The sequence below is a fragment of the Pseudopipra pipra genome, chromosome 6 (assembly GCF_036250125.1).
Source record: "Pseudopipra pipra isolate bDixPip1 chromosome 6, bDixPip1.hap1, whole genome shotgun sequence".
In the NCBI taxonomy this organism is placed as follows: Eukaryota; Metazoa; Chordata; class Aves; order Passeriformes; family Pipridae; genus Pseudopipra; species Pseudopipra pipra.
Genome location: NC_087554.1, coordinates 55,155,605 through 55,171,754, shown reverse-complemented (window position 1 = coordinate 55,171,754; position 16,150 = coordinate 55,155,605). Strand labels below are relative to the sequence as shown.

At 38.3% G+C, this 16,150-nt stretch overlaps 1 protein-coding gene across 23 annotated transcripts in view; it reads right to left on the bottom strand.

Annotated features, from left to right (window-relative positions):
* MARK3 (microtubule affinity regulating kinase 3) overlaps window positions 1–16,150 on the bottom strand; it is a 61,010-nt gene that overhangs the window by 26,044 nt on the left and 18,816 nt on the right. For all 23 annotated transcript variants that reach the window (XM_064659257.1, XM_064659250.1, XM_064659254.1 and 20 more), the window contains 5 exons: window positions 15,547–15,600; window positions 8,956–9,004; window positions 8,183–8,248; window positions 5,586–5,656; window positions 94–150 (listed from right to left, as the gene is read on the bottom strand). In XM_064659257.1, the coding sequence (XP_064515327.1) occupies window positions 94–150; window positions 5,586–5,656; window positions 8,183–8,248; window positions 8,956–9,004; window positions 15,547–15,600 (297 nt within the window). The remainder of the gene's footprint in view (window positions 1–93; window positions 151–5,585; window positions 5,657–8,182; window positions 8,249–8,955; window positions 9,005–15,546; window positions 15,601–16,150) is intronic.

Genomic DNA, 16,150 nt, shown 5'->3' with positions numbered 1-16,150 from the left:
TAGTATACACTACATTTTGTTGGCACAATAAAGACCACACACACAGGTACAGAAGCTGACACACATACACTGCACACACTTTTTCTTACTCACCTTGAGATCTCTATGAACAATATGCTTTTGATGGCAATACTGCACTGCAGATACTATCTGGATAGAAAACAAGTCAAATTATGTAAGTGTCATCTCAAAGAAACACGACATATAATAAAAGATTTCAACATTGACTACTGAAGTTGACATACACTTACTCACTCAGAGCTCTGTAACCAACTACTACAGTGGCCAGCATATTTGGGGAAAAGCTGCTAAATAACTTGGGTGTTTGTTATTTGATCTATTTGTTTTCTCCTATACTTGAACGAGGATTTTGTTTTTCCTGTGTGGCTAATTATAGACCAGTAGAAGCAATGACTTTCAGAAAGGTTACTGAAGTATTTCCATTCCAATACTGTATACAGCTATAAAAGCTTTCCCCCTACACTGATGTTTTCCAGACCTTCTCCGAAGGTGATTTTTCATGCCACAACACAGAGAGAAAAGGTAAGAAGTGGGCTTTAGCTACTGGAAAAACTACTGGGAAACAGCCTGTTTGTCAAAACTTAAGCAGTGAGAAGCAACCACACATCTGACAGAGATCTGCTGTCTAAGTGCATATGGTTTATTGCATTTTGTATATTACAAAAGAGTAGCAAGTTCAATGGAAAAAACTCTCTATGTCTCTCAAGTGTAATGGGATCATTTCTTCCAGCATAATTTCTGAATATCATTAAGTTTTTCCTGCTTTATATACCAAACTATATAAGCTATTTACACAGTGCAGTGTCACAGTACATTGCTTCTTCAGTCATAAGCATTGCTGCAGAACTCTGCATGTATGGAAAACTTGGATAAAGTATTATTCTTACATTATCACAAATGCAGTCATCACAAATCACAGCATTTTATTTGCTGTGGTCAGAATTGAGGCAGATGTTATGATTTCTTAAAATAAGTGGAACTGCACACAAAAATAATAACTATGTTCAAAAAAAAATGTATCTTCAGCCTCCATACAAGATTAAGAAGGTTTTCAATACAGAAAGATGACATAGCACTACTGTTACAAAAAATAACTCATGATCACATCACCCAGCTTAGTGTAAGGATCCTCCTGTCCTGCTAAGGAACAAAGGTTCTCTCCCTCAGTATTCAGAGTAGATGAAAATAAGGTTCTTGGTAGGCCAAAGAACTGATGTGCCAGTATATTTTGTATTTGAAACATAACCACCAATAGGATGTTTGTGCCCTGTATTACTGCATCACATGTGTGCACAATGCCACTTTAGAAACCAAGCAGTCTATGAAAAGCTGAAGTATTATTTCCATTCCCTATGTTGTTTCTTTATGTACTGGTTCCCTCTTTCAGACCCCAAGTTCAGCTTTTTACAGATACTGAAATTGCCAAAGCGCTCCCACGCCACAGCTTGTACCATCCTTTTGGTTTCCTCTCCTTTCCTCTCTGCTACCGTTACCTCAGCACCAGTCACAAGCTCACTCTGCAGAGGCTCCCAAGGCTGACAGCATGACAAACACCTCAAGCTTTATTCAGGACTGCAGAGAAACAGCACTATACCACTTACTCCTGAACTGCTTTCATTGTGACTGTCTAAGAGCGGAAGGTTGAGCAGATGATCAATCAGTAGCCTCCTTTGGAGAGGCTTTTGAACTACCCTGCACTGCAACAGGATGGCACAGAGACTGCAGAAGGGAGTCCAATCCACATGGAAGAGAAATAAGGCAATGTGTATGACATTAATAATTGAAGAACAGCAGTCATAACTGAATGAAAAACAGCACAAAGCATGGCTGCATCAGACTGACTCTCTTTTCTTCCACCTTCCATCACTGTTTCCATTGACAGTCCCTCACTTCCAACCCACTTGAGTGTGAGGAATTTTCTGACAGTTGGCAGGTGAGAAGAGGAGAAGAAACATCTGAGGTTTTTGCTAGAGGTAACAACTGGAGCATTGAAATACATTTCTTAGGAGGCATTTCAAAAATCTGTGTAAACATAGGTTTTAAAGAACAAGTTAGAACAAGTTACCTCTAGGCAGAGAAACCACCTTTTTTAAGGATTAAATGACAAAAGAATAGATAAATGACCTCTCAAGGTCCCTTCCACACTGCCAGGAGTATTCTGTTTCTTTACTGGAACATACAAGACGTATTTTGTGGATATTTCATTTTCCAAGATCTGTCCTAACATCTACCAGCATTAAGAATTCTAAACTACTTCTGCAGGAAAACAGTGGGAAGACTGTAGAAGGCCAGATCTAATTGGTTGCAGAAAAGAGAGGGAATTAATACACATGAATTTAAGGAGATCCCCTGCCCTGCATCAGACTTTTCTGGAAAAAGGATGAGACTGAACCAGAACTGCTTGAAAGCCTGTAAGGGGGAAGAACAAGGTAACATTAAGAATGTAAAACATTCTGGATTTGAATTTCTCACACATGGCTACACAGAAGGAGTTTGAAATGGAGAACTATACAGCATAGCTGTATTTTTAGAGTTGTAATTTCTCCTGTGTTCCTTGTCAAGTGCGACTGGAATAATGTGATTACCGTCTTTTACATCATTCTTTTTCCTGCTAAAAACCTTACTATATTTAACAAAATGACTAAAAATTATATTTTTTTAACAAGCAAAGAAAAGAGAATTGCTGAATTCTGCTCTTTGCCTGCTAGAGAGGAAGTGTCTTTTCAGACAAAACACAAGTGTTTGATCCAGAAATCACATCTACTGAAAGAAGAAACCTGATCTGAAAACAAGATATAATACAACCTATTGTAAGAACTAAACTCAAAACCAGGGCACAACTGTTTCTTCAGTTTGAAAAGAGCCACCGTCTGTTAAACCAGTTAACAAATTCAAAAAAAATAAATGCCTATTATGTCATAAGTCTCTATCTAACAGAGAACAGCTGCACTGCATCAGATAAAAGGTCTGCAGAGTGCATTCTTCCTCCAACAATGGCTAAAAGCGATACGAAGCTATTCCAGGACTACAGTAAGGTGAAATGAATAGTTTTATGACCCGTGAACCCAGCAAGATCTAGTTTCCTTTGACACTGTCCCTCAGCCTGAGTTTCAGCATCTAATAAATGCCAAGCTCTGATCAAAGTTACCTGACTTTCATCCTACACGAATGCTCTTCCCTCTAGTAAAGCATAATCAGCTCGTGCTACAATTTCTCTCCTCAGCTCATTTCTAGGGTTCTCTCTTCTTTTCCCAGGAACTGAGGCTTTTGAAGCTCTCAAGAACCTCCCATCTTTGAGATCAAGGTCCTCTAAAACTGCTTGAGCTCAGCAGCCAGAAAGTCAGCTGCTGAGGGACGACAGAGCACAGCTGCCTGTGCCAGGAGACTTATAAGAAAAAACTGGAAACATACTTCTGTGTATTTCAGTGCATACAAGTGAAGGCATCTATATATCTTTACAAACAGCATTTATTCTACTGAAGTAAAAAAACCACACCACAAAAAAAAAAAAAAAAAAAAAAAATCAAGCTGAGTATCTGAAGTACAAAAAAAAAAATAATCAACTCTTGATGGGACAAATACCCAGCTCAGTAGGTAACTCCCTTTTAAATTCTTTCCCTTCACATTTCTTTTTGAAAAATGAAGCTACATATATCCTGTACTACCCACATTATCCCATAAAATTAAGCACTAAGCGTACCTGTAAAACATGTTTGACCTGTTTCTGTAAGTTTTCATTTAAAGGGGAGTCAAATTATTAGAAAAAAATAGGTATTTGGTGAACAAACATGCAATTTCAATGTAATTACTGCAAGATCTTTTTCCACACAACTTCTGATAAAAGAAACTGAGGACCAAGAGCAGAGAACTGTATCAGTAGAAATTTTCAATATTCACATGTGAGAGAGAACAGTCAATCCTCTCATGTTACTCTGAAGCTCTTCAAGTCACTACAAAGAGAAAGGCAACAGTCTGGGATTTAGAAGAGATGGCTGAAGTGGGAACGACTGCTCCACATCCTCTAACATCTACTCCAACACAGCACAGAAACACATACCAGAAACCCTCTATCTCAAAGGAAAGTTCTCTATCTGCCAGAATGTGAAAGGGAAGGAAGCATGTTAAAAAGACATGTAAGACTTTGTTAAAGAGGAAGAAAAGTTTTTCTTACTGTCAAGCTCTGTAACTCCAGTAATCAAAAATTACTTCTGGGGATATGAAGTCTACAGCTGCTTTTGGGTTGTTTTGTTTGTTTGGTAGTGGTGATTTTGGTGGGGCTTTTTTCTCCAAAAAGATTAAAAAGGGTAAATACGAGATATAAGGAGAGGAGAGAAAACAAAGGAACAAGGATTTCATAGAAATGCCTCCTTATGTTGGGTTAATACATTTAGGTTTTTTCACTTGCATTGCTACTTTTAAGCTTATTGCTTATATTGCTTTCACACAATTCTTACTATGTGAGACAGAGGGAGCAAAACAGTTGTGGCACAGTTTCCTAGTTCCTAATTTTTTCTTTTCAGTCACACTAACCACGTTAGAGTAAGTGTAGAAATTTTCTTTACAAAGCATTTTTGTGAAAGTCATTAATTAATTTCCTGGAAGTCTCATATCAAATTTCTTCTATGTATGGCTACGCTTAGGAAGTGAAGCCATCCGAGCCTCCCCTTCCAACAGGGAAACTGGCTGACACATCACTGCTACAATTCACCAGTTCAAAACTCCTAGAGTTCAATAACACTTTTGTCTCTACTTATTATTTTAATGTGTCATTAAGCTGGAGCATAATTTTGATACTTTCTACTTTTCACATTATTACCTAGGTTATCCAAGTGACCAAAGGGATGGAAATAACAGGTAAATTCTGCACACGAGCAGAAAACAAGTGTACCAGACCTGTCAGATCTGCAAATGAAACTCTAGATGCTACGAGAGCAAACATTTGGATTTTATGTAGTTATGCAAAAATATCTGGTTATGTTCAGTACTGCTTTCCTGTGGAATGGAAATGCTTTTTACAGATCAATGAAATTCCAACATCTTGGCAGGGCTAGTTTATCCATCATAAAGAAAGCTTAACTAACAAGCCTAGAAAATTACTTCTCCATGACTTTTCAGAACAACTACTCAACAGCATCTTCTCATGTTAGCAGATGGATGTGACCAGACCCCTGTTACTCGCACCGTCTGTGTTTTGAAACTGGTCTGTTTGTAGCCTGTTACATTTGAATAACTTCCAAAATGCTACAAACCTGCTGGGCTAAGGACATACAAAATCAACCTAGAGGAAATGCATTTTGGAATGGAATACGCTTCCAGATCAAGCAGTCTCTGTGTTCTGGCACTCCTGGACACCCTGGCACCCAGCACTAAGGAAACCAGCACCACTAAACGGACTACTAACTCCTTCAAAGTACTACTGACACCTAAGTTTTTACTCCCTCAGAGCTACAAGTCCCCAACATGCTGCACAGTGCTGTAAGTCAAACGTGAAGGACAGCTGTTTTACTCATTTCAGCAAAAACAGGGGCGGGGGGAAAGCTGACATATAGGAATGTTATACATACCTGTCTAAATTTAGCTCTAGCCTCCTTTTCCTTCATTCTTCCATGTGCAACCAGATAGTCAAACACTTCCCCTACAATTCAATAATGAGATACATTAATGCCAATTTCAGAATGTAGAAATTCCTCTCCAGCAGTTCCCCACAGCAGCTTCACTGGAACAATTATACTTCAAGTTTATGATTACAGGATAGCTTAAGAGAACAAGGCACAACTGCTGTGCAATTTACTACACCATCATCTCTTTTACAAGAAAGTAATGAGTGACTGGATATAGACAAAGGAAACCATTTCCTTCCAATTACTTAGGACAGAAACTGAGCAGCATACTTCTGTTTTGTAAACAAAGATGACATGTACTCCTTCACAGACTTTCTCGCAAGGGTTTCTTTTGACCCACAGGGAAAAAAAAGCTTCAAATATTAGAACATCTGATGATATTTGTAGATACCATCATACCAACACTAGAATTTTAATTTGTGCTCACATATAAAATTGTTCTAAAAAAAAATCAGAAATCTCAGCTTTAACCTAGGCTTGGAAGAGATACTCACAAGGAAGGTCACAATAATGAGCATACCAGGACACACTGACATAATCCATCACACAACCATCAGACCTGTAAAATACACTGAGAAGGACTACTCTGGAACAAACCCACTGTTGTATGGCTGTGGATGACTAAAGTTTACTAAAGATCTGCTGTGTTTTGTTTTTTTCCCCCTTTAATCCATGCAGTCATTTTTCAGCACACCAATATAGTCTACAGTGTTTGAGCTTTAGCTGAGGACAACTGGCCCATGAAGCACTGACTCTTTGTGAAAGCATGGGAGATTTTCATTACCAAAAGCCAACACTCTTGTACATAAGATCTACAAACACAGACTAATAGGCAGTTTTAAAAATTCCTCGCTAATATGCAAAAATCGTGAGAATTTTAGAAGTGGATCAAATATTTAAATATTCTCTACTAAGCAAGAAAACATTGTTTTGTAGACAGCCACCTCACACAGGAAGAGATGAGTAACTTCACATTTATTTTTTACAAGAAGCAACTCCACCAAATTGCAATAAAAAAACTGCAGTCATGCAGAAAGAAAAGCAGCAACTGAGCCATCTGAGGGAATGTCAGGATTTCCTACAAAATAGCCTTACTTCCCTGTGGTGTTTTATTTAATACTCAACTCAGATAACTCTCAGTTGTATATCACAGCTGTTTCTTAAAAAACCTTGAAGCAGCAAACCTGAACACTTCTTCATAATTCAGGGAAAAACACACTAGAGAAAGAATTATCCCCAATTTATGTGAAGTGTTGCAGCTGTAGCAATAGTTTCTCTCATCCTGCAGGCAGAGTTCATGTGCATCATGATGACCTGTACCTTGATAAAGAGAAAATATGGGGAACTGAAGCCTGCCATTGAGATTACCAGCCATTTCTGTCTTGCACAGCTTGGCACATCAAAAGGTACTGTTCTTGGCCTTTTAGACCAGCACAGTATGTATCTCTCCCTTATCATCCCAAGAAAGATCTTCACCGCTTTAGAGAACCACTGGCCTTTCTACCTCCTAGAAGATAATCACTAGATGGCAATAGGACTTCACTTCTGAGTCTAGAACCACCAAACAGCACAGAGATGCTCCCCCAAACACCTGTACTAGACAATATTTTAATGGTATTATACCCACTCTGTTCCTGTTTAGGCTAATCTTGGCTGACCAATTAGGGAACTGCCAGAAGAAAACATAGGCAGGTAGACAATCTGGCTTTATTTGTAGTAATTCATTAAACTTCATGTAATCCAATGTCAGAATCTGAATTCAATGCTGATTTTCCCTGAAAAAAAAGTCTCAATATCCCTCCTAAAACTAAAGAAAAGCCTCAACTAGTTAAGATTCCCAGATGCTGATGCTAAAGGGTCACTGACAAACAGAGTGCTATGAGGTTTTAGCCAGCAAGTAGTAACTTAAGCCCAAATACCTTAATTTTACCTTTGGTAAAAATATCTGATGCCTCATGATGTGCATTTTTCCATCCCTCTACAATCAGGAAAAATGTTTAAGTTCCTCCTAAAATGGCATAAGGCTAAGCCTAACAATTCTTGACAGTAGAAGGTCTGTGATTAAGATATGTAAGATGTCATCAACATCTAGAAACAGAAGTTGCAGTACTTGTGCTTTGAAAGCAACAGTTAAAGAAACAGAAATGTTTCATCTGAACATGTTTTTACCAATTATCTTACACAAAATAGGACACCAGAGGTAGGGAACTGAATACAATAAATACAACTGAATACAACAATTGAGAAGGGCAATATTTGTTATGGACAGGAACAACTGACATCCAAAAAAAAAGACTCCCATTAAATTTGAGTTGTGAAAAAAAAGAAATTGTTACTAAGTAGTAGTAAGTTTAGAAGCTGGTTTTATAAGTTATATTTATATTGACCAAAGAAGTCCCAAAGAATATTAAATATTTTCCTTAATATCTTACACCACTTTGATAAGATATGCTGAAAAAGCAAGCAAAACTTTAAAGAAAACAAGTACTTCCCTTACTTGGCAATTTGCTTACATGTGTCACCACAGCAGAGGTACTTACCCCCACTTGCATATTCCATTATTAAATAGAGAGTTTTTTCAGTTTCAATGACTTCAAATAGCTTCACTAGAAAAGAAAGACATTTATTTACCAGTTAACTAGCTGCACAAATATTATGTTAGCTCCACAGATAATTCTGTCAGAGAAAAATACCCCAAACTATTTGCTTGCTACTGGACAATATCAGACTCTTTAAAGGAGCTATTTCTGTCAAACATTCCTAGACAGAAAGTACTATAAAACATTTTGTCAACTCATACAGAACAACATATTCTCAAGAAACAATACTTTGCTTCTGCTACATGGGAAAGCAACTAAAGTAAGCAGAACTTCCACATATTTGAGCATCAACAATAGCCACTTCTATGCACTGAACTGGCATACATGGTGACAAATCAGTTATCAGTCAGTTTGCTGACAGTCCTATAACAACACTACATCATTTAAATGTACAATCTGGAACAAATTCTCGACCACTTCTTGATTTTGGTGTATGTACTTTTTTTTAATGAGAGCCTGAATTCAATAGAAGTCAGTATTATACTCAAAAGGAGCAAAATTATCAGTTAGCTATGCAACAGTTTTGTGCAAAGGGACCAAAATGTTTGCTGGGGTTTTTTTTGTAAACACACAGCTCTGAAACAGTATTTATTACTGCTATTTTACAGATATCCTAACGCAAAATAATCTTTTAAACTCATACCACAACGATTTTAACAATGAAAAAAGCAAAAATTTCTCCAATTGGAAATTACGTGAAAGAAACAAGGTACCTATATTTGGATGATTTAAGATCTTCATTATTCTTACTTCTCTAAAGAGCTGAAATAAACATAAAACATGAAGTAAGTTAGTGAAATCGGTAACAAACAGCCATTTTTCCTGAAGACTGATGATTTTGATACAGTTATTTAAACACAAAGGGCAAACGTTATTAGCATTTCAATGAAGTCCATGAAAGAAGCTCCTACTGGAGGGAAGAGTTAAGTGTATGCTTCTTTTAACACCCCTCCCAAACAAATCAGCCCTCAAAAACTTGAAAATACCCACAAAGGAGTCCAGATAGCTCAGGAAATAAGTGACCATAGCTCTGTGATCTGCGGACTTCTGGGGCCACAAGACCATTGTGAGCCCACCCAGTTGCTTGCTGACCAGTACATCTCACAGATCCTTCACTCCTTCACTTGGAAACAGGTTCCGAAGTTTTGTGAACTCCCACCTGAACATCTTTACAAGACCACTGCAGTACACTACTAGTATGAATTCAGCATTCTTCAATACTTCATTAAAGCCAAAGAACTGCTGTGCTGCCACAGCAGCTCACCGGTGGAACACCGGCTGCTTATATCACACAAAAAGTGTGTTATCTGAGTACACCAGCAAGGAGCAAGTTTTAAGGAGAGATGGGAAGACAAGGCCACCCCTCGGCCCTTCAGAAGCATTCCTGCAAGGCGACTGAGGGACAGCAGCATCGAGCCCTGGGTCTGCCAGCACAGCTCCTCTGACTCACTGCCAGACATCCAGTCTCCGAGCCCGCCTGGCCAGCGCAACGCGATGAACGTACTTGCCAAAATTAATAGGGCAGAACACAAACGGTGTTTTCCTGACCCCATCGTGCTTCTTCCCTTTATGCAAGCACTGGTGTTAACCCAGACTGACTCACAAGGTCTAGGAATTAATTTAACAGAAAAATCTCCTAAGACACACAACTCCCCCACATAAAAGCACTCTCTAGCCCACCCCAGCATATCTATTTTGGCAGGATGGGTGGTGAGGGACAGCTGCCCATTTCAAGCTGCAGCATGACATTACACCCACTGTCCTGAATCCAGAGACAGCACACTGATTGTAAGGATCTTGTCATGTCCTATGCCCTGTGTCTGTCCCTCCCCACCATGCCAATGGCCATGTTTAGAGGGTTTTGCTTGAGTAATTGATTATTCTGAAGATTTCAACTTTGCCTGTCACAGAGTAAACTCTGTCCTCCTGCAACTGAATGATAATAGGGGAATGACACTTAAAACTACAAATGAAGGCAAAGTCTATTACTGATCAGTTGTTAATTCTTTGCACCTCTTAAAACTCTTCTGCAAAAGACAACTTTAAGATACACATAAACTTGCAACTGTAATACTAAAAACGCTGCAGGTGTTGTTATTGCAATGTAAAGCATGGCTTTTAATGAAGCTAGTTAATAGCAGATGAATTAAAAGTAGTTCCAAGATAAAATATTATTACAAAAAACTTGAAGCACAAATACCACAGTATTCAGAAAACCAAAGAATTCTCTTTTTATGCAGCACACTATATGGCAGTTGAGTGTGTAGCTGTTCTCCCTCTACAGCTCCCTCCATGCCAGCCCAAGGCTCCAGAGGGTTGATGTTCTTAAGCATCAGTTATTTTCTAACAGCATGCTTCAAAAAGTAGGAGTAATCAAGAGGTTTTACAAGAAATCCAGTACAAATTTCTACAGGAATACTAGTAAGCTAACAGATCATTTTGAACTTAATGTAAAGAGACTGAAGCAGAACATAAGTCCACACCTCCAGTGGAATGCAGACGTGGGAAAAAACCCAGGAGTTTTGTAAATAAAGGATAGCAGCATTGTCATTAACAGTAAGGAAGAAAAAGTGCTGCTGCAAGATATGCCTCAGGTCAGATTTCAGATAAAGTGAAGACATTTAATATGTCTACATGGATTACCAGCAACTCAAATCTGTAGGTGTATTTACTCAATAAAAGCAAAATAAAAAAAAAGTAAAACATTGGAAACAAACAAAAACCAACCCAAGAGTGAACAAAACAAAATCCTTGTGCCTTTGTGACTTTTATCAAAAGAAAATGCAAGGTTTTAAATAAATCAAGCTGCTTAAATGCAACCGAGGTTGACTGATCAAGTAAATTATTGGCCATACAAAATAGTTTCAAAACCTACGCATGCATGTTTTCTTTATCCTCCAGAGAGGTAAAATTGCCTTCTTTTCTTTTTTTGAACTATGTTATTTCTGGGGCTTTTACATATGTAATCAAAGAAGGCAGACTACATCATCTTTCTACTGATCATCAGAAACTTAAAAGCAGTTTAATCTATAGCTATTTTTTTCCTGTTTTTCATTCAGTTCAGCTGAACTGGTGTATAATGTATTCTGAATTCTCCATTAACACTTTTAATCACAGCTTATATAACTGAAAGCCTGTGATCAGTTTTTGCAGTTTTGAAGACACTTCGTTTAATTCATTCTAAATTGATATCTGATACCTCCCACCCCCAATACTCAAGATAAAGGCTATGGATCAGACTCATCAAAACATTGGTCCACAAGACAACTACTCTGCATTACTAACCGAAATGCACCACGTTAAAAACCAGATTCTACATTAGGAGCCATTTGTTGAAGTGGGTGACGAGAAATAAGCTCTCTTAATAAAAGGCTATTTTTGTCTCAGAGGAAATTAAAATTAAAAATACTTCAGAATAGGATACAACCGCCACCGTATTCTTTTATTATCATTTTAGTTAGATAAATGCACTTCAGATTGCGCACTGTTTGTCAGTTTAACTGTTATATGTAGCATTTTGACACAGATAGCAACTTCCACAGGGACATCTGCAAATGCCTGACATTCCATTATGTACTATAGTCTACTTCTGATAGAGGAATATGATGCAAAACATCATACAACTTTCACACAGTGTGCTGAATAGAGATTTCATTCCCCCCAAATACTTTATGAATCGACTTATAGCAAATGAAGTAGTAACTATCACCACACAGTAAAATTCACTGCAGAAGCCAGGTATGATAAAACCTCACACCTCTGGGGTTCCCTGCCACAGGAACACAGAACAAAGTATGATATCAGAAAATGTAACACGAAGGTTCTCAATACAGAAAATTATTTTCTTAGTTTTAAGAACTTACTTGTCCTAATGAGACTATAAAGGCAGACAAAAACCAGAAACCAGTTCTCATCAGTTTAATTTCTAATACAGAGATTAAAAACTACTCCCAGCTTGTTGAACAGCTCATTTTCCGTCAACAGGAGCTCTACAAATGTTTCCAGGCAAAGACAAACATCCTTGTCTGCCAAACAAATGGCTTTCAGCTTTGTTGTGGTCCGGTCCTTTGACTGTAAGCCATGTCAGATACAGGGAAAGAATCGCATTTAATTAATGCTGCTGCCAACAAACTGAATAAAAAAAGCCCAACAAGCCAGCAATGGAAGCTGGTTCTCTTAGGCCAACTTTGAACACAGCAAAAGACAGATCAGAAGTGTTCCTGCAACAGCTACTGCAAGGCTTTCAGTAGTAAAATATTTTAAAAATGTGAAAAAAGTTTGCTAAAAAGCAACTCAGTACAGTTGTCAGCTGCAGAGCACCAAACTCCCCTGGTTGCCTTCTCCCCAAAGGAGAGGCTTTTCACAAGATGTTGTCCCAAGCCAGCCCAAGTTTGACCTGTGTATTAGGCTTCTCCTGGTAACTGCTTCACTGAAATACTGCCCTACATATATAACGAAAAGCCTCAAGCAAAAAGCCTTTAGACAATACAAAATCACAAAATTTACAAAATTAGTTTGCCCCAAACTAACCATAACTTGAAAACAGAAAAGGATACTCATTGAAAACAGAAAAGGATACTCACTGAAAACAGAAAAGCCTGAGCATTTTAAATTCTCATCCTTTTCTTGCAGTTTTTAAAACACTGATTGACCGAGAGTCAGAAAGGTCACAGTCCACGTTAAAATTGACGTATAAGAACTCTAAAATGCTTCGACAAAAAATATGGCCCAAACAAGTGGCAAAACATCTGCACATAATGAACAAAAATATTTGGCTGAGGAGCCAAGTTCTAAAAAAGGAACATGGGAAGTGATTTAGTGCTACTATATGGGCTTGGTAAAAAAAATCCTTGCATATAATGGCATTGCTAATTCAAAAGAAAAAAAAACAAACAATTTTTTTGGCTAGGAGGAAGTGAACTACTGTATCATCAGCATTTGTTTCCAGTGAGACCGATATTCACTGCAACTGGGTACACAAGTGCATTTGTGGAGAACAGTGGTTATGACTAACACCACCAGCATGGGAAAAAAGCTCTAAGAATTCCCTTTTCTTTCAAAGCAGGGAAGTACCGGTTACAGTTTCCTCTTCACTAAGCAAGAGTAGCAGAGCAGCAATTAGGTCCTAAAACAACAGTAAAGAGCGGCTGCATGTGGCTGCCACAGACTTCCTCAGCAGCAGACAGAAACCCGACCCTTCTGAAGAGCTGCTACTGAGTATCGAGCTGTCAGGGCTGCAGCGAGGGCATACCACGAATTACCGCTCCGGAAAGCAAAGCAAGTCCTTAACAAGGTTAACTTCTTCCTGGCAGCTGAAGTATCGATGTGGAAGATGTAACACAAAGAAATCAGAACTGGCAGCCTTAATCACCATTTGTCTCCCCACCTAAGGATGACTCGGGTATGCAGCTACACCGCAGCTGAGACACTGCACACCACACCCTCCTCTGGGCACAGCCCTTCCCTCCCCACCATACCTCAAATATTTTATCACTCCCTCCAGAAGTGCAAGGTCAGAGGCACTCCATCTCAGCCTCCCCTGCATCTACAGGTCGCGTGTGCAGTTGGCTCCAAACGCACCCAGGCTGTGGCACTGAACTGAGAACTCTGACATATCTTGAGTTTTTTTCTGTGCTCGTGTAATAAATGAACTTAGAGAGAACATGTTACGAATCTCACTCCACAAATCTGACCGGACTTCTACCCTGCTATTTTGTACTATTCTTCCAGACTCCCAGTTAAGAAACCCAGTGGTTGACAAGATCAAATTACAAATCACATTTTATAATCTAATTTTATCAGTTGTAAGTAAAAATTAAATTACAACATTAGAGAGACATGAGTGGATAGAGTTAGCTGAAACCCAGGAATCAAAGGACCATCATGCCCACTTCCAGCCTGTAGCTTTACCAGCTGAACACCTCTGATTTGTAAAAAGGTTTGCATTGTACCCTGATATGAGATCAAACTCACATTACAACCCAATCTCAAATAACGGCATTTGAACAATTATGATTTTACATCTTTGCCTGTAAACAAGGCCTCACTACTTCTCTCTGACCCTTCTTCCTACATGCTGACATCTCCCCTTGGTATCACACAGCTTTTTTTTTAATCTTTCAAGTGCTTCAAGCATTTAACAACTTTCTCAGGTATTCCAAGTTGTGCAGATCCGACACACAAATCAACTTTATCTAATCCATCATATTACCTAATTTGCATTTTATTTCCACCCTGCTTACCCAGAAACCACCAACAACCTCAGGTATTAAACTGAGAAAAATTCTAAGAAAACTGGAACCACATTATCCACTTTTATGCAGCCTACAGAGTCAGTAGGAAGTTGCTACCTGCTTGGAACATGGACCCTTTCTTCTATAGGTTATTGTTTGCCTCTCAACTAAACTGTAAAAGAACTTGTTTGTTTTTCCAATTTACTTCTGCACCATTAATCTTGATAAAAATATCTAGTCACCTGATCTTTTTAGTATTTGCATAAAATACAAATGGGTATATTCTCCAATTTACTCTAGTTACACTACTTCAATTATGGGTATTCTCTTGTTCAAACAGAAATATTGCAAGGAGTTTTTTTATCAAACTACTCAAAAGTAAACAAAAAGCCTTTGACTGCAGTACTTAAAAGGACAAAGTTAGAAAAGTCCCACGTAAAAGTAACATTTAAATCTACCTCCTGCACACACTCCAAACCAGACTGGCTTGCTTGATGAAAGAGCAGGGTTTATCGCTCTGTACTAAAACAGATAAGGCAACACAACTGTAACAGCACATTAAACATTCAAAGTTAGAGGGAAGAAACCAAATAGTCATGCCCCAATTTGTTTCATAAAACTGCATCACCTCTCCTGCTGCAAATCACGTGAAAAGCACAGACTGAAGCCTGGCCTTCAGTCCACAGGCAGTATTTTCAAGGCCAGCTTAAGAGGACAGAACATAAGCTTTGCCTTTCTAAGTTTAACAAAGTGACCAGCATGAAGGAGACATGGGGGCACGACACCAAACCAAAAATGTCCTCTCTACAGAGTCAGCTAAGCTTGGGAGACAAAGGAAGTGGCTAATACCACCGTTTTCTCAGTTTACAGCTCTGTACAAGTTCAGCTTGAACAACTGCAGGGGTGTCAAAAATATCTGTTACAAAACTAGTTATTAAATACAGTAGTTCAGATGTGTGCAAGGTATGCAATGCTTCAGATTCTCCAGCACAGGCATTCAGGGTTAATGGAAGGAGGTGGTGAGGAGAAACAAGTTATAATACAGTTGAAAGATAAAATGTAAAAACATACCTTTTGTAGACTAGTTGGGTTCAGCTGCGTTTTGTCAATTATTTTTATGGCAACCTAAAAGAAGAGTTTGTTATCAGTATTTTCCATAGGAACAACAACACACTATTACAACATGCTCAAATCCAGTAACAGAAATGTAAAACATGAAAATTACATAGAAAACATTTAAGTTCCTTCAGCAAATTATCTACTTGTATTTAAACTAAAAACAGGAGAGAGGAAAAACCCTGGTATTTTAAGCATATTAAGAAGAGAAGTTCACTGAGTCTTTCACTTGACATTAAGTCCATCACAGTTATGACAGTGGAAGCTCAACACCAGATAGTGCCCCTATAGAGAGCAGTGTGCCTACAGATAATATTTACACAGTATAATTACACAACAGATTACACAGTAGTGACTGGGCACCGGCAGTTTCCAAAAACAAGAGATTTCAGAGCAAATTTAAAGCAATTCCACACAAATTTGGCAAGAACTAAGCTCATCTTTGGAAATTCACTAAATATTTGTGTCAATTTGCTTCCTGATGGATATGAAAAAAAATAAAAAACCCACTGGCTGTAGTACAACAATTTGGGCAAGTTCTTTCCTTTACTGGTTCTCA